The sequence below is a fragment of the Sus scrofa genome, chromosome X (assembly GCF_000003025.6).
Source record: "Sus scrofa isolate TJ Tabasco breed Duroc chromosome X, Sscrofa11.1, whole genome shotgun sequence".
Classification (NCBI taxonomy): domain Eukaryota; kingdom Metazoa; phylum Chordata; class Mammalia; order Artiodactyla; family Suidae; genus Sus; species Sus scrofa.
This window is the reverse complement of record NC_010461.5, coordinates 74488546-74511655: the sequence shown is the minus strand read 5'-3', so window position 1 is coordinate 74511655 and position 23110 is coordinate 74488546. Positions and strand designations below refer to the sequence as shown.

General features: G+C 34.5%; 1 protein-coding gene across 10 annotated transcripts in view; it reads right to left on the bottom strand.

Annotated features, from left to right (window-relative positions):
* PCDH11X (protocadherin 11 X-linked) overlaps window positions 1-23110 on the bottom strand; it is a 729120-nt gene that overhangs the window by 680275 nt on the left and 25735 nt on the right. For all 10 annotated transcript variants that reach the window (XM_021080416.1, XM_021080417.1, XM_021080409.1 and 7 more), the window contains one exon: window positions 775-1358. In XM_021080416.1, coding sequence (XP_020936075.1) covers window positions 775-1314 — 540 coding nt within the window. In that variant the 5' untranslated portion in view covers window positions 1315-1358. The remainder of the gene's footprint in view (window positions 1-774; window positions 1359-23110) is intronic.

Sequence of the window (23110 nt, the reverse complement as noted above, 5' to 3'; positions counted from 1 at the left end):
AGCTTTTTGGCTAAAAAACTTACTTTACAGTAAATGAGTGTTCTGTGATTTCAAAGAATTGGAACAAAATGAAATTATTTAATATTAACACATGGCTAAAATATAATCTCATTTTGTGACTCAGGAGATACTTAAAGATCTTGCCTTGACTTGAAATTAACATAAAAAATATTTGTTATTACTCCACATATGTGTAGAAATGCTAGTAATAACATGTTCTAAAATAAATTTATTTGGTATCTTTTCAAATAGCAAGATAATGCTTTCTGTCTAAAGTAATAACTAGGAAAAACTGAGAGGTTTGTAGATTCATTCTTGACATTTAGATTTGCTTGTTTAGGCCATGTTTGAGACAGAATCATGACTAGACAGATTAAAAGTAAGATATTGGGTAGGATATTGATTTGTAAACAGCAAGGCTGAGCTCCTTATCCAACCCCTATAACAGATTGTTAGTGGAAATACAAACAACTGCTTGAAAATGAATATACATAAAATGAAGATTCATAAACCCCATGCAATTGCAAAAACTGCATTGATAAATTTTCTACACTATGCTTTGATTAAACTGAAAAATTGTGGTGATGGCTTACTCAAAAATTACTCAAATTCACCAGGGGTTTGGGATGGAAATGATATAAAATAGGGTTGTGATGATCGATGTACAGCTATAAATGTAATAAAATTCACTGAAAAAAAAAAGATACGCTAAGATCCTTTTTTTTTCCCTTTTAAAAAATGAGCTATATTTAACAAAGTATTTTTAAAACACACCTTAATTAGATGATAGTTTTGAACTCCGTTTATTCCTGTGTCAGGATCAATGGCCGCTGGGAGAGCATACCGAGAATTTATAGCCGAGTTCTCTGGAATTGATATGTTGATAACTGTTGCTGGGAATAAAGGTGCATTATCATTTATATCTTCTATCAGAAAACGTATCTTAACCAGTCTAAATATTTCATCAGGCAGAACGGCGACCTCCACCTCATAAAAGCAATGAGCATCCACCACGATACCAGCACATAATTTCTCACGATCAATGCGAGCTCCAGTAGTGAAGATCTCACCAGTACCCTCTTCAATTCGAATCAGTGGCACATCCCCAGTCTTATACACTAGCTTGAACTGCATAGGAGTTGTTAGGGACCTGTCTGGAATTAGCGACAAGTTGAGGTCTTTCAGCAAGTCGCCTATTAGGACGTTTTCTGGCATTTCTTCCCGGATAGTGTAGTTCTTCTCCTGGGCGCCAGATTGAAATACGATGCATGCTAACAGGACCGCAAATATATACGTCCCGGACAACAAGTCCATACCAGGCTCGATTGCACTAGTTCCTTCTATCAGTCCACAGAGAACTGTCAAAGAGAAAAGACCAAAAGAAAGAGAAGACAAAGAGGAAGAGGAAGAAGAAATTATTAAAGCCAAGCATTAAATGTATGTTAAATACTGTTTTAAATTAAAATCATTAAATGAAAATACTAGCACAATAGACACTGTTAAATAAACTAATGACAGGTTTGCTTTGAATCTGATATTATGCATTTTTTATTAAGATGAAAGGTAAATTAAGCAAGATACCTTGATTAATTAAGAGACCCAGAGTATTTATAAAGGTGTTCACTACATAAAAATATATATATAAATATATAAAAGATAAAATATATAAAAGATAATCTTATAACCAGGTAGTTAAAAGTAATAAAAATAATTTAAGACATTTAATTCAATAGTTAATGAAAAGTAAAGGGCTATTTGTTATTAACAACAAAAAAATAATCATTTACTCCATTATAATATGGTTTTCAAATGCAATTTTTCTGTATGTAGTGAATGTTTTATAGAGTATTCCATGTGTTCAGCTCTGGGCATCAAAATATAAATATTGATCTAGATTAAGAAGTCTGGATTAAAGAAAGAGGAATCATGTAAAAAGGGGATTAAAGTTATTCTATGGGTAAGAGGAACAAGAATAGGCTTACAATTACAGAGAGGCAACTTTCGGATCAACAAAAACAAGTGCCTATTAAAGCATTCTGGAAAAATGTTTTCAGGAGATACTGAATTCCATATATTTGAAAGAACTGAGAGAAGCCATATCATCAGTTTAGATCTACATATTTATGATTTGTTAGACAACATCCAAACATTCAATAAGAGAACTGGATTAGAAGACATCACAACTCTGGGAATTTGTTTATAGATTGCATGAAGAAGTCCATGTGGAAATGAGTTTTCACATCTATAAACTGACATAAGAATTACCCAGATACGGAGTTCCCGTCGTGGCGCAGTGGTTAACGAATCCGACTAGGAGCCATGAGGTTGCGGGTTCGGTCCCTGCCCTTGCTCAGTGGGTTAACGATCCGGCGTTGCTGTGAGCTGTGGTGTAGGTTGCAGACGCGGCTCGGATCCCGCGTTGCTGTGGCTCTGGCGTAGGCCGGTGGCTACAGCTCCGATTCAACCCTAGCCTGGGAACCTCCATATGCCGCGGAGCGGCCAAGAAATAGCAACAACAACAACAACAACAAAAGACAAAAAAAAAAAAAAAAAAAAAAAAAAAAAAAAAAAAAAAAAAAAAAAGAATTACCCAGATACAAGCAACAGCTTGACTAGGGTTTAAAAATAAGAACGGCATTTTAAAAGACTTTACCAAGAGTCAAAAAACAAACAACATCTCTGGCTGCTTCCCCCCCCCCCCTTTGCTTATTATTTTCCGTTCACTGAAATTTGCCTTTTTTTTTTTTTTTTTTTTTTTTTTTTTTTTTGTATTTTTAGGGCCGCACTCACAGTTCATGGAGGTTCCCAGGCTAAGGGTTCAGTCGAGCTGTAGCTTATGGCCTACATCACAGTCACAGCAATGCAGGATCCAAACCGTATCTGTGACCTACACCACAGCTCAGAGCAATGTCGGATCCTTAACCCCGCTGAGTGAGGCCAGGGATCGAACCCTCAGACTTGGGATACTAATTGAATTCATTACCCCTGAACCATGATGAGAACTGTGAAATCTGCCATTTTATTTTAGTTCTCTAGTTCTTCTGAAAAAATTCAATAAGGCATTTTTATTTCTTTATAATTTGCAAATTTTGTTTTCAATTTCCTTTATTAATTCTCAATTACACTTCTCGATTTGATTTGTTGGATACAGTCTCAATTTCATACATTAAATATCTTTTAATATCTAGTATATGAAATATTTTAATACATTTCTTGATGTTATTTGTAGGTAATATACTATATAAAAACAAAGTGAAATTTGTATTTCACTACATTAAACCCTATCAGATATTTTATTTTTATAATTAAGTAGGGATTAATGCAGCTATCAGGTCATTCATAAGTTTTAAAGGATCAGCTGACAGATAGCCATTTAAAAATCCATTACTTAAAACTATTAATTCATATAGGTGTCTAATTAAAGAAGTGCTCATTTTTTCTTGGTAATTGATAACCAGTTAAAAAATTTACAAAAATTTTATTAATAGTTCTAAAAACAGGAGGACTCATGAAATGGTATAAATAATTTACTACAGATATTACTGATTAGGCCAGACATTGTATTACATTAAATAACTTTAGAAACTGTGCATATTGACAGTCCTGAAGACACAAAACTAGGGAGAAAGACCCAGTCCGGTATGCCCTCAGGAAGTCCTCCTTTGCTTCAAAGAAACACTGTTAGCCCCATCAACACACCAGAAAAGCCACACTGCCTCAAAAAAGATTGACCAACAACGCCAGCCCTCAGGAAATATTCCACGGCAGTGACAAGGCAAACACTGCCTGATCACAGAGAGTACAACTCCCTCAGGAGAAAGAAAACAACAAGCAAGATGAAGAAGCTGAGAAACCACCCCCAGTCAAACCAACAAGACAACTCACCTAAAGCAGCCAACAATGAAACAGATCTCTGCAGTCAGACAGACCTGGAGCTCAAAAGAGAAATAGTGAAAATACTGAAGGAATTAAGAGAAGATATGAACAGTAATGCAGATACCCTCAGAAAGGAACTAGAAAATATAAGGAGGAGCCAAGAAAAACTAGAACATTCATTTGCAGAGATGCAAACGGAACTAAGGGCAGTAAAAACCAGAATGAATAATGCAGAAGAACGAATCAGTGATATGGAAGATAGAATAATGGAAATCACTCAATCTAGTCAACAGACAGAAAACTGAATCAAAAAACTGGAAAGCAATATAAGAGACCTATGGGATAATATAAAGCAGGCCAATCTACGCATAATAGGAATTCCAGAAGGAGTAGAAAAAGATAAGTGAATGGAAAATATATTTGAAGAAATTATCACTGGAAACTTCCCAAATCTAAAGGATACTGGATTCAAGATACAAGAAGCACGGAGGGCCCCAAACAAACTGAACCCAAACAGACCCACACCAAGACACATCATAATAAAAATGGCAAAAGTTAGTGATAAAGAGAGGATCCTAAAGGGAGCAAGAGAAAAGCAGAATGTTACCTACAAGGGAACTGCCATAAGGTTATCAGCTGATTTCTCTACAGAGACACTACAGGCCAGGAGGGAATGGCAAGAGGTATTTAAAGTGCTACAAGGAAAAAATATGCAACCTAGAATACTCTATCCAGCAAGAATATCACTTAAAATAGAAGGGGAAATAAAATTTTTTTCCAACAAACAAAAACTTAAAGAATACAGCAACACAAAACCAAGGTTAAAGGAAATATTGAAAGGGCTTCTCTAAACCAAAAAGAAAGGAAGGAAAGGGAAGAAAAAAGAAAAGAAAAAAAAAAGAAGAAGAGGAAGAACTAGGACTGAGGAAACCGCAATCAGAGAGCAGTCACTCAAATAAGCCAGCATACAGATTTAATCATGAACATGCTTCAAACAAAATAAAATTAAAAAGAAAAAAATAAAAAAGAGTCATCAAAACCATAAAATGTGGGCAAGGGATGTTAGGAAGTAAATGGCTAAAACACACAATTATGGGAAGGGGTTAGCATACTTAAAAAACAGGGCAACCACAAGCCAAAACCAAATATTGCATTTGCAAAAAATGAAAAAAAAATACACTCAAGGAGATAATAACAGGAGACCATCCAACCAAAGAAAAAAGGAAGAATGGAGAACCATAGAATCAACTAGAACACGAGGTTCAAATGGCAATAAATAATCATCTATCAATTATCACCTTAAATGTCAATGGACTGAATGCCCCAATCAAAAGACACAGAGTGGCTGAGTGGATAAAAAGGCAAAAACCTTCAATATGCTGCCTACAAGAAACTCACGTAGGACAAAAGATACATATAGATTGAAAGTGAAAGGGTGGGGAAAAATATTTCACGCCAATAGACATGACAGAAAAGCAGGAGTCGCAACGCTCATATCAGACAAAATAGACTTTAAAACAAAAGACATAAAGAAAGACAAAGAAGGACACCACTTAATGATTAAGGGATCCATCCAAGGAGAGAATGTTACTATCATCAACATATATGCCCCAAATACAGGAGCACCCAGATACATACAACAAATATTAACAGACATAAAGGGAGATATTGATGAGAATACAATCAGAGTAGGAGACATTAATACCCCCCTCACATCAATGGACAGATCCTCTAGATAGAAAACCAATAAAGCAACAGAGATCCTAAAGGAAACAATAGAAAAGTTAGACTTAATGGATATCTTCAGGACACTACATCCAAAAAAAGCAGAATACACATTCTTCTCAAATGCTCATGGAACATTCTCAAGAATCGACCACATATTGGGACATAAAGCGAATCTCAATAAATTTAGGAGCATAGAAATTATCTCAAGTATCTTCTCTGACCACAATGCCATGAAATTAGAAATCAACCATGGGAAAAGCAAAGAGAAAAAACCTACTACATGGAGACTAAACAACATGATACTAAAAAACCAATAGGTCAATGAGGAAATCCAGAGGGAAATTAAAAACTACCTTGAAACAAATGATAATGAAGACACAACCTCTCAAAATCTATGGGATGCTGCGAAAGCAGTGCTCAGAGGGAAATTTATAGCAATACAGGCCTTTCTCAAAAAAGAAGAAAGATCCCAAATTGACAACTTAACTCTCCACCTAAATGAATTAGAAAAAGAAGAACAGAAAAGTCCTAAAGTCAGCAGAAGGAAAGAAATTATAAAGATCAAAGAAAAAATCAATAAAATAGAGACTCAAAAACAATAGAGAAAATTAATAAAACCAAGAGCTGGTTCTTTGAAAAGGTGAACAAAATTGACAAACCCCTGGCCAGACTCACTAAAAAGAGGAGAGAAAGAACCCAAATCACCAAAATTATAAATGAAAAAGGAGAAATCACAACGGATACAGCAGAAATAGAAAAACCCATAAGAGAATACTATGAACAACTATACGGCAACAAGTTTGACAATCTGGAAGAAATGGACAATTTTCTAGAATCTTACAGCCTGCCAAAACTGAATCAAGTAGAAACAGATCAACTGAACAGACCGATCACTAGAAATGAAATTGAAGAGGTCATAAAATCACTCCCTACAAATAAAAGTCCAGGACCAGATGGCTTCACAGGTGAATTCTATCAAACATATGAAGAGGAATTGGTGCCCATCCTCCTGAAACTCTTTCAAAAGGTTGAAGAAGAAGGAATACTCCCAAAGACATTCTATGAGGCCACCATCACCCTCATTCCAAAACCAGGCAGAGATACCACCAAAAAAGAAAACTATCGCCCAATATCATTGATGAATATAGATGCAAAAATTCTCAACAAAATCTTAGCCAACTGAATCCAACAACATACCAAAAAAATCATACACCATGACCAGGTTGGGTTCGTCCCAGGTTCACAAGGATGGTTCAACATACGCAAATCAATCAGCATCATACACCACATTAACAAAAGCAAAGTCAAAAACCATATGATCATCTCAATAGACGCAGAAAACGCATTTGACAAAGTCCAACATCCATTCATGATCAAGACCCTCGCCAAAGTGGGTATAGAGGGAATATTCCTGAACATAATCAAAGCCATTTATGGTAAACCCACAGCAAATATAATCCTCAATGGAGAAAACTGAAAGCCTTCTCACTCAAATCTGGAACAAGACAGGGATGCCCACTCTCACCACTGCTCTTCAACATAGTTTTGGAAGTACTAGCCACAGCAATTAGACAAACAAAAGAAATAAAAGGCATCCATATAGGAAGAGAAGAAATAAAACTGTCACTGTATGCAGCTGACATGATACTATACATAGAAAACCCTAAGGACTCAACCCCAAAACTACTTGAACTGATTAATAAATTCAGCAAAGTAGCAGGATATAAGATGAACATTCAGAAGTCAGTGGCATTTCTGTATACCAGCAATGAAATATTAGAAAAGGAATACAAAAATACAATACCTTTTAAAATTGTACCTCACAAAATCAAATACCTCGGAATACACCTGACCAAGGAGGTAAAGGACCTATATGCCGAGAACTATAAAACTTTAATTGAAGAAATCAAGAAGATGTAAAGAAATGGAAAGATATTCCATGTTCCTGGATTGGGAAAATCAATATTGTGAAAATGGCCATACTACCCAAAGCAATCTACAGATTCAATGCAATCCCTATCAAATTACCCATGACATTTTGCACAGAACTAGAACAAACAATCCAAACATTTAGATGGAACAACAAAAGACCCAGAATCGCCAAAGCAATCCTGAGAAACAAAAACCAAGCAGGAGGCATAACTCTCCCAGACTTCAAGAAATACTACAGAGCCACAGTCATCAAAACAGTGTGGTACTGGTATCAAAACAGACAGACAGACCAATGGACCCGAATAGAGAACCCGGAAATAAACCCTGACACCTATGGTCCATTAATCTTTGACAAGGGAGGCAAGAACATAAAACGGGAAAAAGAAAGTCTATTCAGCAAGCATTGCTGGGAAACCTGGACAGCAACATGCAAAGCAATGAAACTAGAACACACCCTCACACCATGCACAAAAATAAACTCCAAATGGCTGAAAGACTTACATATATGACAGGACACCATCAAACTCCGAGAAGAAAACATAGGCAAAACACTCTCTGACATCAACCTCATGAATATTTTCTCAGGTCGGTCTCCCAAAGCAATAGAAATTAGAGCAAAAATAAACCCATGGGACCTCATCAAACCAACAAGTTTTTGCACAGCAAAGGAAACCCAAAAGAAAACAAAAAGACAACTTTCAGAATGGGAGAAAACAGTTTCAAATGATGCAACGGACAAGGGCTTAATCTCTAGAATATACAAACAACTTATACACCCCAACAGCAAAAAAGCCAATCAATCAATGAAAAAATGGGCAAAAGACATGAATAGACATTTCTCCAAGGAAGATATACAGATGGCCAGCAAACACATGAGGAAATGCTCAACATCGCTGATCATAAGAGAAATGCCAATCAAAACTACCATGAGATACCACCTCACACCAGTCAGAATGGCCATCATTAAGAAGTCCACAAATAACAAGTGCTGGAGGGGCTGTGGAGAAAAGGAAACCCTCCTGCACTGCTGGTGGGAATGTAAACTGGTACAGCCACTATGGAGAACAGTTTGGAGATACCTTAGAAATCTATACATAGAACTTCCATATGACCCCACAAGCCCACTCTTGGGCATCTATCCGGACAAAACTCTACTCAAAAGAGACACATGCACCCGCATGTTCATTGCAGCCCTATTCACAATAGCCAGGACATGGAAACAACCCAAATGTCCGTCGACAGATGATTGGATTCGGAAGAGGTGGTATATATACACAATGGAATACTACTCAGCCATAAAAAAGAATGACATAATGCCATTTGCAGCAACATGGATGGAACTAGAGACTCTCATAGTGAGTGAAATAAGCCAGAAAGACAAAGACAAATACCATATGATATCACTTATAACTGGAATCTAACATCCAGCACAAATGAACATCTCCTCAGAAAGGAAAGTGATGGACTTGGAGAAGAGACTTGTGGCTGCCCGATGGGAGGGGGAGGGAGTGGGAGGGATCGGGAGCTTGGGGTTATCAGACACAGAATAGATTTACAGGGAGATCCTGCTGAATAGCATTGAGATCTTTGTCTAGATACTCATGTTGCAACAGAAGAAAGGGTGGGGGAAAAAATGTAATTGTAATGTATACATGTAAGGATAACCTGACCCCCTTGCTGTACAGTGGGAAAAAAAAAAAAGTAGGGAGAAAGAAACTTTACTATTTGCAATCAGTAATAGAATAAATGCATTTGTTTCAACAACTGAGATAGTTTGGGTCATGAATAGAACCAAGAAATGAGCTAAAGAGACTTGAAGCATCTCATTTCATAAATTTTTATCACAGAATTAAAAATTACATATTATGGGTCCAACCTGTTTCCTATAACTGGTTTTATTTATTGAAAAATGTTAAGTATAATAGTAAATATTGGGTAATGCTGAAGACATCTTCTATCTTAGTAAACAACACAAAAAGACTTGCCTGTGGTATTTTTAGCATCATTTACTCAATGATGAGCTTTGGGATTACATAATATAAAAACCTTTTCAAGATTCATTCTCTTGTGAATTACTGGGCTTATATTCCTTATGAATATGAGAATATAAATACCTCATTTTTACTTACTATGAGTTAATATGCATACATATACGTGTCCTATTGTGAATCTAGGACATCTAAAAGAATTTGAGTGTCTATGTGAGTAATTTTATAAATACTATGCAAACATAGGAGTTCCCATCATGGTGCAGCGGTTAACCAATCCAACTAGGAACCATGAGGTTGCGGGTTCGATCCCTGCCCCTCCTCAGTGGGTTAACGATCCGGGGTTGCCGTGAGCTGTGGTGTAGGTTGCAGACGCGGCTCGGATCCCGTGTTGCTGTGGCTCTGGCGTAGGCCGGCGGCTACAGCTCCGATTAGACCCCTTGCCTGGGAATCTCCATATGCCATGGGAGTGGCCCAAAGAAATAGCAAAAAGACAATAAATAAATAAATAAATAAATAAATAAATACTATGTAAACATAAGCAAAAATAAAAATGAGACAGTGATGATTCAAATTAAAACTACCACTCTGTTCTTATCTTACTCATAGGTATTACACATTATTACAACTGGCAGAAGAATACTACAGACCATTAATTTAAAAACATTGCATGAATGTTGCAATACCTCTACACAAGAGGAGGGATTAAGAAAGTGACCTAATTCTAAGCAATTCCCCTCTCCCACTCCATTCTAAGTATGTTCTACTCTACCTTTAATAACAGCATCAAAAAAACATTTTAAAATGTTTCATCACAAAATTCTTTCAGAGGTTTTTAAAACCAGGAAAAAAATTGTGAAAAAATAACTGAATTTTTAAAATTTAGGCAAATATACATACTGCAAATCTAGAAGGAATATTTACTGTCTAGTTAGTAAGTAGTTTCATGAAAGTGTAGTCACATTTTGAACAAATATTTAAGCAATTTGTATACGCCAGTCACTGTTGCGAGCACTGATAATAAATCAGTGAACAAAACAGGCAAAAACCTTTGCTTTCACCGAGTTTATATCTGATAATATAAATATTCCGAATGTCTTTGATTCAGTTTTCAACCAATGTATAACAAAGCCAACTCGGCCTCCATCAGGATGTTCAATCCCTGGCTTCACTCAGTGGGCTGAGGATCCGGCGTTGCCATGAGCTGTGGTGTAGGTCGCAGATGCAGCTTGGATCTGGCGTTGCTATGTCTGTGGTGTAGGCTGGCAGCTACAGCTCTGATTCAACAATTAGCCTGGGAACCTCTGTATGCCACAGATGCAGCCCTAAAAAGACAAAAAATAAAATAAATAAATAAATAAATATGGGTATCAAGAGTCAGTGCTTAATTTTAGAAAGATGATTAATTTAACTCAGATATTCAGGGAATATGCACATACCTTTACCTGGCTCTAATTTTCTCTCTCATGAACAAATGATAACTTTAGGAGTTCCAGTCTTTACTCAGAGGTTAACGAACCTGATTAGTATCCATGAGGATGCGGGTTTGATCCCTGGCCTCGGCTCAGTGGGTTAAGGATCCAGCATTTCCATGAGCTGCGGTGTAGGTCGCAGACGCATCTCAGATTCCGTGTTGCTGTGGTTCTGGTGTAGGTCAGCAGCTGCAGCTCCAATTTGACCCCTAGCCTGGGAACCTCCATATGCCACAAGTGTGGCCCTACAAATCCAAAAAACCCCACAAAACTTTAAATTTCTTTACTGTTCTCCCAACATCCCACTGCTACTATTGTGTATGGTTTAGTTTGGAAGTTAATAAGGAAGGTACAATGAAAGCAGATACAGAGACAAATTTTTCATCAAGTTTTAGCAGTGCCAGCATTATTTAAGTGATGTTTTTACAGGCAATATGTGGTGAGGGTTGGGTAGGCAATAGTCATAGTTGGAGGGACAGAATCATGAAAATCAGAGAAAGCAAAAGCAGAAACAAAATAAAAGGAACTCTGAAAGTTTAAGATATGAAAAGCAAAAATGCAAGTTTGTTTTATAGTCTCTGAGCAATTTAGTTCTAAAAAGGTAAGTAGGTAGGGGAACTAAGTCCTTACTCTATGCAATTCTAAAGATTTCAAACCATAAAAGTGATATCCAAATGGTTTGTCAGGATTCCAATGCACCATTCCCTGACATACTTGTTACACTTTCCTTCATTATAGTGCTATCCTTAATTTGTAATATACTTAATTCTATATGAATGAGTGGCTTACAGACTTCAAAAACAAATTATTAAAAATAGTACAAATTTGGGTATTATATGAAAATAAGAAATAATCTATACATTGCCTGTGATCCCAACTCCACTTGGTTCTCATTCTAATTACTTTAATGTCCCAGGAAGTGAAAAATGCACAATTAAACAGCCATAATGTATTATATAGTTATATGTCCTCATTCTCATGCACAAAGTTTCTTTCACAGACTGGGAAAACAGTAAGGTAGTTCTTCAGGTTGACAGGAAGGAATCTAGGACGTTGCAAGAAAAGTCACCACATCTGGAGAAAAACAAACTGGAGTAACTGAGAAACTCAGTATTTTCAAAGGGACTGACCACAACAAATAGAATGGGGTAAGTGCATTGGCTGTCCTGTCTGACATGACTATTTCCTATGCATTCTAAAAATTTAAATGTCAGAATGAAAGATTAAATAGTATAACTTTAATTCTATAAAACTGATATTTTTATTAAATTTTATTCCAAAAAGAGCTCATTTATTGTATTACTTTTTAAATGGGTCTGATTTCCACATTTGGGTCTAATTTTCTCCAAGAAGTGGATTCCATCAATATTGCTTTCTTCTCTGAAATGTTTATATTTTATTTATTCATTCTAACAACAATTAGTGCAGTGTTCTCTAAGAGACCTTCAATTCTGTTAATAATCAATGCTCAAATATCACTTATAAGATAATTTATGAAGGCTACTTTTCTATATTAATTTTCTGGATTGTTGATATATGACTTAGGGAGCCTTGATAAAAGGCTTTACAGATTAATCAAGCAAGAGACATATTCCATATGGCAAAATTATAATGCTTGTCTATCATCATGTATCTTTTTATCACCTTGGGGTGAATTTAATCATGATTATTTCAGCGTCTACTACTTACTGTAAAATTTTTGGTCTATAGGTAACATATTATCATAACAAATAGTTTTTAGATTCACTGAGGTTAAAAGGATAATCTCCATTTGATATAGTATTTTAATTGCTCTAAATTCAAATCAGTTATTTCATAACAACTACATGTTTCATATGAATCTCTATAGGCATTAATTTACATATTAAATGTATATATCAACTAGAGAGTACTTTCACACTCTATAGATCCTCTAGATGGTTATGTTTTTAAGATCATGTTTTATACAGGTAAATAAATGGGATAAATTTTTTACTTTACCGAGAATTTATGGGTTTTTAGATATGTAAGGATAAGTGATTACTTTTATTAATTCCTGTCCTGAAGAATTAATAAAACAGTGTAGGTCTAAACAGAAAAAAAATAAGTGATGACCTAGTATATTTTTTATTTGTATCAGCTGTTAATTTATCAAACTTGTGATGCAATAAAATCAACAGTTAAAAGCAAATGATATCTTGGAAGCAGTGTTGAAAACAAGATCCCAGCTGATAGTCTGAAAAATGAATCAAGGTAAGATATTAGTTATTAGAAGATGAATAGTATCTATCAACCTATTGTTCCAAGGACCGGGGAGATGACTTTCATCCTTAATAGCTGTATTCATTCACCCAGGGAGACAAAGAAGCTTTTCCTGGTAAGATGAATTTAGGGTGACATAAATCCTCAATCAGTGGCTGCACATCATAGACCACTAAGCAAAAATGACATAGTAACTTTTAAGAAACCAATCTTGCTACTTGGTTAATCAACTGCTTAATAACAAGTGCTTCAGTGTAAAGGTTCAGCAAGAATCCCTTCTCTTTTTATCCTTATTCTTTGACACATATTTTAATATTATTTCTGTGATTTTCACTTTGTGTCACCTCAAAACCAAAACAAACTGGATGACAGGTTAAAAACGATGACATCAATGAATCAATGGGTAGAAAAACACTTGAACCATAAATGGGACATACAAAGGCTACATTTTGATACATTTAATTTAGGGCAGAACAGTAATAACATAGAATTCTAGCTTTAAAAACTGAATTAGCATTTACGAATTATATTAAACACTACTTCTTGTCAGTTCTTAATTTGCACAACAAATTCACATTCTGGGGTTAGCCCCATTTTCATGAAGGAATTTTTTTTCTATAACAAATACAGTTCAAATGCATTTATAAATAGCTCACACAAGACAAATTGTAAATGTTAGTATTTCTACTATTTTTCCTTTCTCTTTCTTTTAAGTTTTCACATGAGGAAAAGTCTTGTTTTAGAAACATCCCTAGGAGTTCCCGTCGTGGCACAGTGGTTAACGAATCCGACTAGGAACCATGAGGTTGCGGGTTCGATCCCTGCCCTTGCTCAGTGGGTTAACGATCCGGCGTTGCCCTGAGCTGTGGTGTAGGTTGCAGACGCGGCTCGGATCCCGCGTTGCTGTGGCTCTGGCGTAGGCCAGTGGCTACAGCTCCGATTCGACCCCTAGCCTGGGAACCTCCATATGCCGCGGGAGCGGCTCAAGAAATAGCAAAAAAAAAAAAAAAAAAAAGAAAAAAAAAAAGAAATAGAAATATCCCTAGAACGTGTAGTGAGTTATTATTTCAATTTTGTCTTACCTCATTTTAATTCCAAATATAAATATAATTCTAATCATTCAAATTTCAATTTGGGCATTCAAAAAGACTATGCTAAGGTTGGGAAATCCTTATTTTAGAGATCTGTTGGGTCCTGTCTCAATATTACATGTATATCTGAATGTATATCTGAAAGTGTATGAAACGGTCAGTTGTATATTGGATGCTTTTATGTGTAAAAACCTAAATAATCCCTAAAGATTTAGTCTTTAAAAAACAGAAATTTAGGAATAAAATTCATATTTCATGAAAATAAATTGAAATGATTATATAGATCCATAATGTTTTATAGTGTCATCCTTTAGTCTGCTTGCAAATGAATTATTTCAAATATATAACAAAATTTATTAGTAGGCCTTTATACTCAGTTTAGCAATGAATGGGCACTGTGCCAAATACTTAAATGCTTAAGAAATATTTACTAGGTCTTTGGATTTCCAAGTTTTTTGTTTCGCACTCTTTTTTTCAAGATCCTATTACTACAAGGACTGGCAAAGATTCTAAGACAACAGAAATTCTATACAACAACTTGAAGTATTCATTGTATTTTACTAAAAAACCCTACATTTTTCTAATAAGAGTGTATTTTAAGTACAATCTTCTCCTGCAGGTATTTTCATTACAAATTACACTAAATTGTATTTAAGCAAGCAATTTTCCCAACTATAAGTACAAAAAATATTTAAATTAATTAACAAATCCAATACATTTTCAAAGTATTGTAGACTACTTTTATTGAATTTTTCTATCATGGTTTCTACTTTGGAGTACTACAAATTCCACTTAGCTTCATAAAAGAATCAAAAGCAATTACTTTCATCATTAGACTTCATTCACTATACTCCATTCTCTCCCACCGTAAGTGAAGAGTCTTCCCTCTACACAGTAATAGGCTCACATGTTGGAGGAAGAATTTTATGCTACTTTTTTATAAATGTACATTAACCTCTAAGTGACTTTAACTTTCAAATAGGAAGGCGAGAATAAACAAGTTACATTTCCACAGAGTTGGATACAGTTTTGTTCTTTGGACTAGCAAATGATAGCCAAATCCTCATTGTGGAATATTCATGAGATAGCTCATTTTTATGTTTAAAATGGTCATCTTCATGTTCCACTGTGGGTATATCCTTGTATGTGAGTGTGTGTGCGCACATGCTCACATGCACAAGGGCACAGACTGTTTCAATGCAAATTGCCAATTGAGATGCCAATACATAAGACAATAGTTGAAATCCAAGTGGTGTAGTCAGAATTACTCTCATACTAAGGCAGTCTCCACATGCAATACTTTCGCTGTGTCCCACACTAATACACAAGGAGACCAAATAGATATTTTATTTAGGCATTTGCTGTCACTGCTATTTTTTAAATTTAGTTCTTGCCCTGCTCATGAAAAATATAACGTGGATTTTACTTATTTAGGAAAGTTTGTGAAAAAACTTAAATTTATCTTCTGAAAAATAGATTTCACATTTGTTTCGACAAAGTTTTTCAAATAAAGACATCATTCTTCCTATTAGGTACACAAATTATTTGTGTTACTTTATCTCGAAAATATTTTTGGATTTTAGAATTACAACTCACATTGTGATGATTTCAACTTGAAATAGAGTATGAAATAGGTGAAAAATGGCCATTGTCTTATTTTAAATAAGGTAAATCACAATTTCTGTATAGGTGATAAATACATAATATTGTCCTCACATTTTCTTATTATTCCAAGAAATATTTGAAATATTGAAAAGACTATTTCCTCTGCAAAGGTATTCAAACCTTAAAGGAGATAATAGAAGGAGCTATCACAACCAGAACTATCTCACACTTGCTGTACCTGGTATTCACTCTAGGAAATTATGATCACATGCTGCATTAATCCTTCCTATAAATTGACAGTCCTGGAAAATGAAGGCCAGTGCTATTTACCGTAAAATTGCTTTGTATCAAGACTTGATATTATAGATGGCAAAAGAACAAAAATTAGAAGCAAATGTGATTATGCCTTGGAAGAAAAAAGGAGATTTTTTTTCCACTCTATAGTCATATTTAGACTATAAGCACTAGGTGCTGTGCAGTTCAGTGTAGTCCTCCTGGCCATATGTAACCATAACAATTAAATGAAAATAAAAAATCCAATTGTTTAGTTGCACTAGGCACATTTCAAGTGTTCAATAGGCTAATGTGGCTAAGGGCTACAATTTTGGATGCTGCAGGTTATAGAGTGTTTCTATCATGGCAGAAAGTTCTACTAGACAGTACTGATCTAAAGCAAGAGGAAAATAATCTTGAGCTATGCATGCATCTAGGAAAGTGAAATGATGGCTGAGGTACCTGATTCATAGGCAGGGAACAAAAAAGGATAAAATGGGATTATGTGGTAAAATTTATTATTGAATCATTTAGTAAGGAAGCTATGTTATGATATCAAATCTTGAAACTATTATTAGACAGTGGATATTTTTATAGATTGGCAACTTGCTAATTCAAGGACAAACAATCAAATTTCCCCTCATTTTAAATTAGAAATCAAACTGCTTAGATCACCTGAGAGAAAAAAGTATGCAGTTTTAGTTATAAATAGTACCTTAAATTATTTTCACAAAACATTATATGATCCCCATAAAACCTAGAAGAAATACTATATAAATAAATGTGCTGTATCTGAGACACTAAAATTATGAAGATGCAATATACCAAGACAACTACCCACTTGATAGTTTTCAGTATATTGTGTAGGGTCAACAGAGTGTGGGGTACTCACCATGTTTTCCTGACTTATGTAACATCATCATAATCTTATATGGATAATACGAAGAATATAATGCATGATAGAAATCATTAAGTCTTCAAGAACTTCAGACAGGAAACTGAAGGGCACAGTATAAAGATCCTAGTATACAACTATATAAGTTTGTCTCACTTTATAATATCAGAAGTGCATGCATACTGTAAGTATCTACAATAGAGGACCATGCAATGCAAGCAACTGTTTTATAATATACCTAATTACCATTTTACTTTTACTTTCAATACCTCTCTATTGTCACCAAGTCCATATTGCTCCCTTCCTTCTCTGAACACACAGAGCACTGAATTAGCTGGTATAGTTTACAAATTTCCTCATACTTCTATTGTTGTGCAGACAACTCTCGACCTCCAAGTCCTACATAGTGCTGGATAGTCTTAACAAATGCTGATTTTTAATTTTTATGTGTTTATATATATTATATATACATACACTTTAAGAAATAACATTTAGGAGTTCCCGTCGTGGCGCAGTGGTTAACGAATCCGACTGGGAACCATGAGGTTGCGGGTTCGATCCCTGCCCTTGCTCAGTGGGTTAAGGATCCAGCGTTGCCATGAGCTGTGGTGTAGGTCGCAGATGCGGCTCGGATCCAGCGTTGCTGTGGCTCTGGAGTAGGCCGGTGGCTACAGCTACGATTCGACCCCAGCCTGGGAACCTCCATATGCCGCGGGAGCGGCCCAAGAAATGGCAAAAAGACAAAAAAAAAAAGAAAAAAAAAAGAAAGAAAGAAATACCATTTAATAAATAATAGGCTCTGAGAGTTTAAAAACTTAGACAAAGTAATTTAAACCACTAGTAAAAGCCTTTATCCCCTGAAATGGAAATGGAATCCTTCCTTTTCTCTGTGCAATAGCTAGTCAGGCTCCTAATCTCTCAGTCTCTCTCTCTCTTTTTGTCTTTTTTGGGCCACACCAGTGGCACAAGGAGGTTCCCAGGCTAGGGGTCAAATCAGAGCTGCTGCTGCCGGCCTGCACCACAGCTTACAGCAAGGCGGGATCCTTAAACACTGAGTGAGGTCAGGGATCAAACCTGCATCTTCATGGATGCTAGTCAGATTCATTTCCACTGAGCCATGATGGGAACTCCCTCCTAGTCTCTTTTGTCCAGAATTCCTATTTCTTATAAGTGAGTTATTCCCAAACTTAATCTTATTGTCTTTAAATCCTATTTGGAAAAAAGTAAACAAATAGAAGCAATGAGTGGAGGAAGATTTAACTTTCTAATTTTTTTGAAATATTTATATAATAAGTTTAACAATTTATTACATTATATATAAAACAGTAAATTAGCCTGGGCATTTTTTTGTGCATAAGGTATTATTTTTTTACACTATATAATGTTTCTGTAATGGCTTTTCATTTACTTATTACTTATTTCCTTCTCATATGTCAATAGGTTAACATGTCAATGTCAAAGTATGCTCTTTAAAAGGGCATGATTTTATCCAATATTACTTTCAAAGTAGGTATTGAGTTGACAGACTCAAAAAAAACTAGAGAAAAATAGAACTTTTATTTCTGTTTTGTGCCATATTTATGAGAAAATGTAAAATCAATTTTTCTTAGTCCTTATCAAGCGTATGAAAAAATACTTCATTGATAGCCAATTCCACCATGCTCACACAAAATCATTTTATAGAAGCACTATAAAAATACACTTTTGGTTTGAGCTTCTTGTTTTAAAAATGAAAATTTATCTTTAAGCAGAATGAGCCAAAAGACCCTATATGGATCCATACTTGCTACTGTTGTAATGACCTGACTTCAGACAAATCATTGATTCAGGGATTCACATACATTGTAGCAAGGCCATTCATTTAGAGCTATTGTTGAATATACTGGACATGGAAATTGAGACAAACATTCATTTCTCTACTTAAAAATCAAAGTCACAAAAATGTTATTATATCCAACTATAAACTGCTCTGGCACAACGAAATTTAAAAAAGATATATTTAAGATTTTGTAGCATGAGCTATGGAGATGGATCACCTGCTTTTGAATCCACCATCCACTACTTATTAGTTTTATAACTTCATGAGTGTTTCAAAAAAATTCTGTCTCATTAAAAAATAGAGATAACAGTAGCATCTACCTCATAGTGTTATTATGAAGACTGAATGAATTAACATATGTAGAACACTTAGAACAGTTCCTGGAACCAAAGAGGTATTGTATGTGTTTGCAATCGTTGTCAATATTAAACTGAAGAAAATAAACAAAAGTGTATATTCTGTACTCAAAAGGCAAATAAATAAGTCTAATCCCATGGGAGAAAAAAATCGACTTGAATTCTGGTACTAACTTGCCTTTAAATAGCTATGACTTTGGACAAGTCATTTAATCATCTGTGCCTCACCTTCTTCATTACAGTGAGTAGGATTGAGGTTCACCTAGAAGATCTTTTCTTGTTTTAGCATTTTATGATTGAAATAAGCTTTCATCATAAATCTCTAGTCATTTGCCTAATGGATCTCAATTATACGGAATGCTACAGCTTTAAAAAATTTTATATCACAATTCCATGTATAAATCCAAAATATTGTTTAGTTACCATCTGCATATTTCATGTAATCATGCTTGATTTAAAATTATGTTTATAAGGTTTAAAGACTATGCCTTTTTTCCTATAGTAGTGATTTTATGGTTGTTTCTAGCTTGGCAACAAATAATTTTTCATATAATTTAGAATGGAAACCTTGTTTTAAAAGAGTATTTTAATTATTATTTTCCATTTTCAAAGTTTTTTGGTAATAAACTTTCTCCTCAAATTTTTATATCTCTTGATAACATTTTCAAAAAGGATATACTGCAATGACATTTATCTTTAGATATTACTATGATATGATTAGTTTTCAAATGCATAAATTGGCCAATTTATGCCTTTGATGAACTAGGCAATATATATTGATTCATAGGATGATTTTAATTTACATTTGATTTTTTTAAGAACAAATATCAGAGAAAGTGGGAGTTTATTTTCACCAATAATTATAATACATTTTGAATCCCTATAATCTAGCACTGTGTTTAAAATATTGAATTAAACAAATCTCACAAAATCAAATGATTTTTTTTGCAGTAGCATTTCCAACTAAAATGTCACCATGATTTTGTATTGAAAATGATAAAAATTCAACTTCTATAAAGTTGATCACTTTAAAATTAAAAAGATAATTAAAACCTGTTACAGCTGACAACTACGACATTGCACCTTCAAAATTTTCCACTAGTTACAGCTGCTAATTTTTAAGAGGAACTGTTAAAGTGAGTCAGATTTGACATGAGGATAGCATCTCCACCTCTTTTTTTATTCAGAAGAAGCTTTTTAAAAACAAAACATTTCTAAATATATTATCTATCCAACCAGTACTTTTTTTATTGACTACTTTTACTTTTTTAATGATGGAAAGTAAATACTAATTATTTTGTAAAACAAAATATACAACTAAAACCAATACAATAACTGAAAACAAAACAAAACAAAACAAAAACTAAATGTGTTACCTATTAAGATCTACAGAATCTAAACTCGGCCTAGCATTCAAAGATCCTTAATTAGTTGCATCTAACATATGTCCTTCTTATCAATTTATAAGCCATGACTTCCCCTCTTTAGCCAAGACAACACCCATCTTCTAGCCATAACATTTTCCACATCTCTGATAGTTAAGGTCATCATCTGCTTTTCACAACTCATTTCCTCTAAGAAAATTTCACATATTAACATCACATGGGGAATATCTGAATAAGCATAAGCATAAGGGTAAAGGATAATGCTAAATGTACGTGCTTAAGGGACTTTTAGTTAAAATGTGGCTACTATGGAGAAGGCAGTCAACAAAGTCATGGAGGAGTCTTTTTTTTTTTTTTAACTTTAATTTGGAAAAAAAACTCTTTAATAGTTATTGTGTGTCATGTGCATTTGAATAGCACATTCCCTAACTTATCTATTCTTTCTTCTTCATCCTGTAAAGGTGTACAGAATATTGTTTTGAACTGAATGTTTTATTTAATAATTTTTTTTAACCTTGTTTTAACTTGGCTTTGATATCTTAATGGTAAACTACCACTAAGACAATGGGGACCATACCTCCTAATTTTTTTTTTTTTTTTTTTTTTTTTTTTTGTAATTCTACTCTACTATCTCAAGTCCTTTTGAAAGCAAACCTGGTACAAACGTCAGGTCTTTAAAACATTGTGTGCATATTAAGGAGTAATAAAGAATAGGACTGAATCAGCCTACCAATAATTAAACTACAAATGGTCTTTTTCATAATAGTTTGTAAACCCAAGATGTTTATAAATGTACTAACATTGTGGCAAGTTATATTCCGACTACCTGCAAGGGCCTTGAACAAATTCAGGAAGGACTGCAAGGCACTATGGAAACTAGGAGGAGCAGAGAGTATGAAAAGGTCTATGGAGGAAAAGTGAAAAGAATGGGAATACTAAGGAGAGCCAAGGAATGATTTTGAGTATTGGGATGGACTAGGAGAATGAGAAGTCTTCCTAAAATCTAGGCAGGACAAGGATAGATGAAAACTATCCGGGCAAGTCGAAGATGAGGAACCTAATGAGTGTGTAGAAACTTGGAAGTTCATAGAAACTTAAATGCCCAGTGAAGAATTTGGTGAAACTAATGAACTGAGAATGACTTCAATGAATGGGAGACTTGACAGATTGAAAAGAACAGGGAAGGGGTGATTTGATAGATCTGGAAGGTCTTAGGCCCCAGTGAAGGTGGATCTGAGTACCTGACGGGAATGGTGGGAAAAGATGGAGGGATGATGGAGATAACAGAAGGGAACAATGAAGATAATGATGCAAAAACTAAAAGAAGCTTGTTTAAATTTCTTCTGCCATAGGTAAATATTAAATTACAGGAGAAATTTTGCACTGACTTTCCTCTTTCAGGAATGTCAGGGGTGGCAGTGGGTAAGGGCATAGTACATACTTTACCTTCTTCTTCTGCCATGTGGAAAAGAAAAACTGAGAATGGGAATTTGTGACAATGAACTTAAATTATTTCAAAATATAAAATATATTGTACTACTTTATTGCAATGCTGTTTAGTACTGTGAGAAGGTTGAGGGACTGCACCAGAGGACATATTAGTCACTGAGTCTACAAACTTAAATGATTTTTGAAAAATTTAATACTTCCCATGACACTTTGAACATTATTTAAAATTTCATTTAATTCAATAGAATTTAAAAAGTTTTAAACACTTAAATGAAGATAGGGGTATAGACTTCTAGCTTGGTTAATCAAATCATCATCTTATCAGTACAAGAAATCCCATATATTTATTCATTAGAAAAATCCCATTTGCTAGTTTGATATATGTTATTGAATACCTTCTAAGTACCAGGCATTGGAAATGCAAAAATAAGGAAGAACAGTCCCTGTAGCTAGGGTGCTCATGGTCTACAAAGGAGGTAACTGTTCTGAAAGTAGGTTTTTCTGTAATTTATCAGTACATGGATAACTAATGGTCCTAATGATACCTCTATATGATCCAAAAGGGCCTTTATATCTTCATAGGTTACCATCAATCAGGCTAGAGTTTATTTTCTTTTCTCAGAATTGATTCTTTAGAAATTTACAATACACTGATGGTGTACATGGTCATCCAAGTCAATATAAATATTTACTATAATTTGGGATGTTTTGATTGTTGCTGTTTTACATCTCTCCCCACATGATATCAATCAGTATATTAGAATATATTCCTAGAATATATATGTTCCCTTTCCCCGCATCCATTCTCTCTGTTAACATTTTAAGCTTGACACAAATCTTTTAAGGAAAAGAAAAGTATTTAATGCATATGTGCAAAGAAGTTATGGCAACTTATTACATATTTCTATTGCATTTTAAGTTTTATATTGGTGTTGCAAAAATTTATAGATTAAATGGCAATTGATTAGAATGATATTAATATAAATGTTCTTCAGGGGAT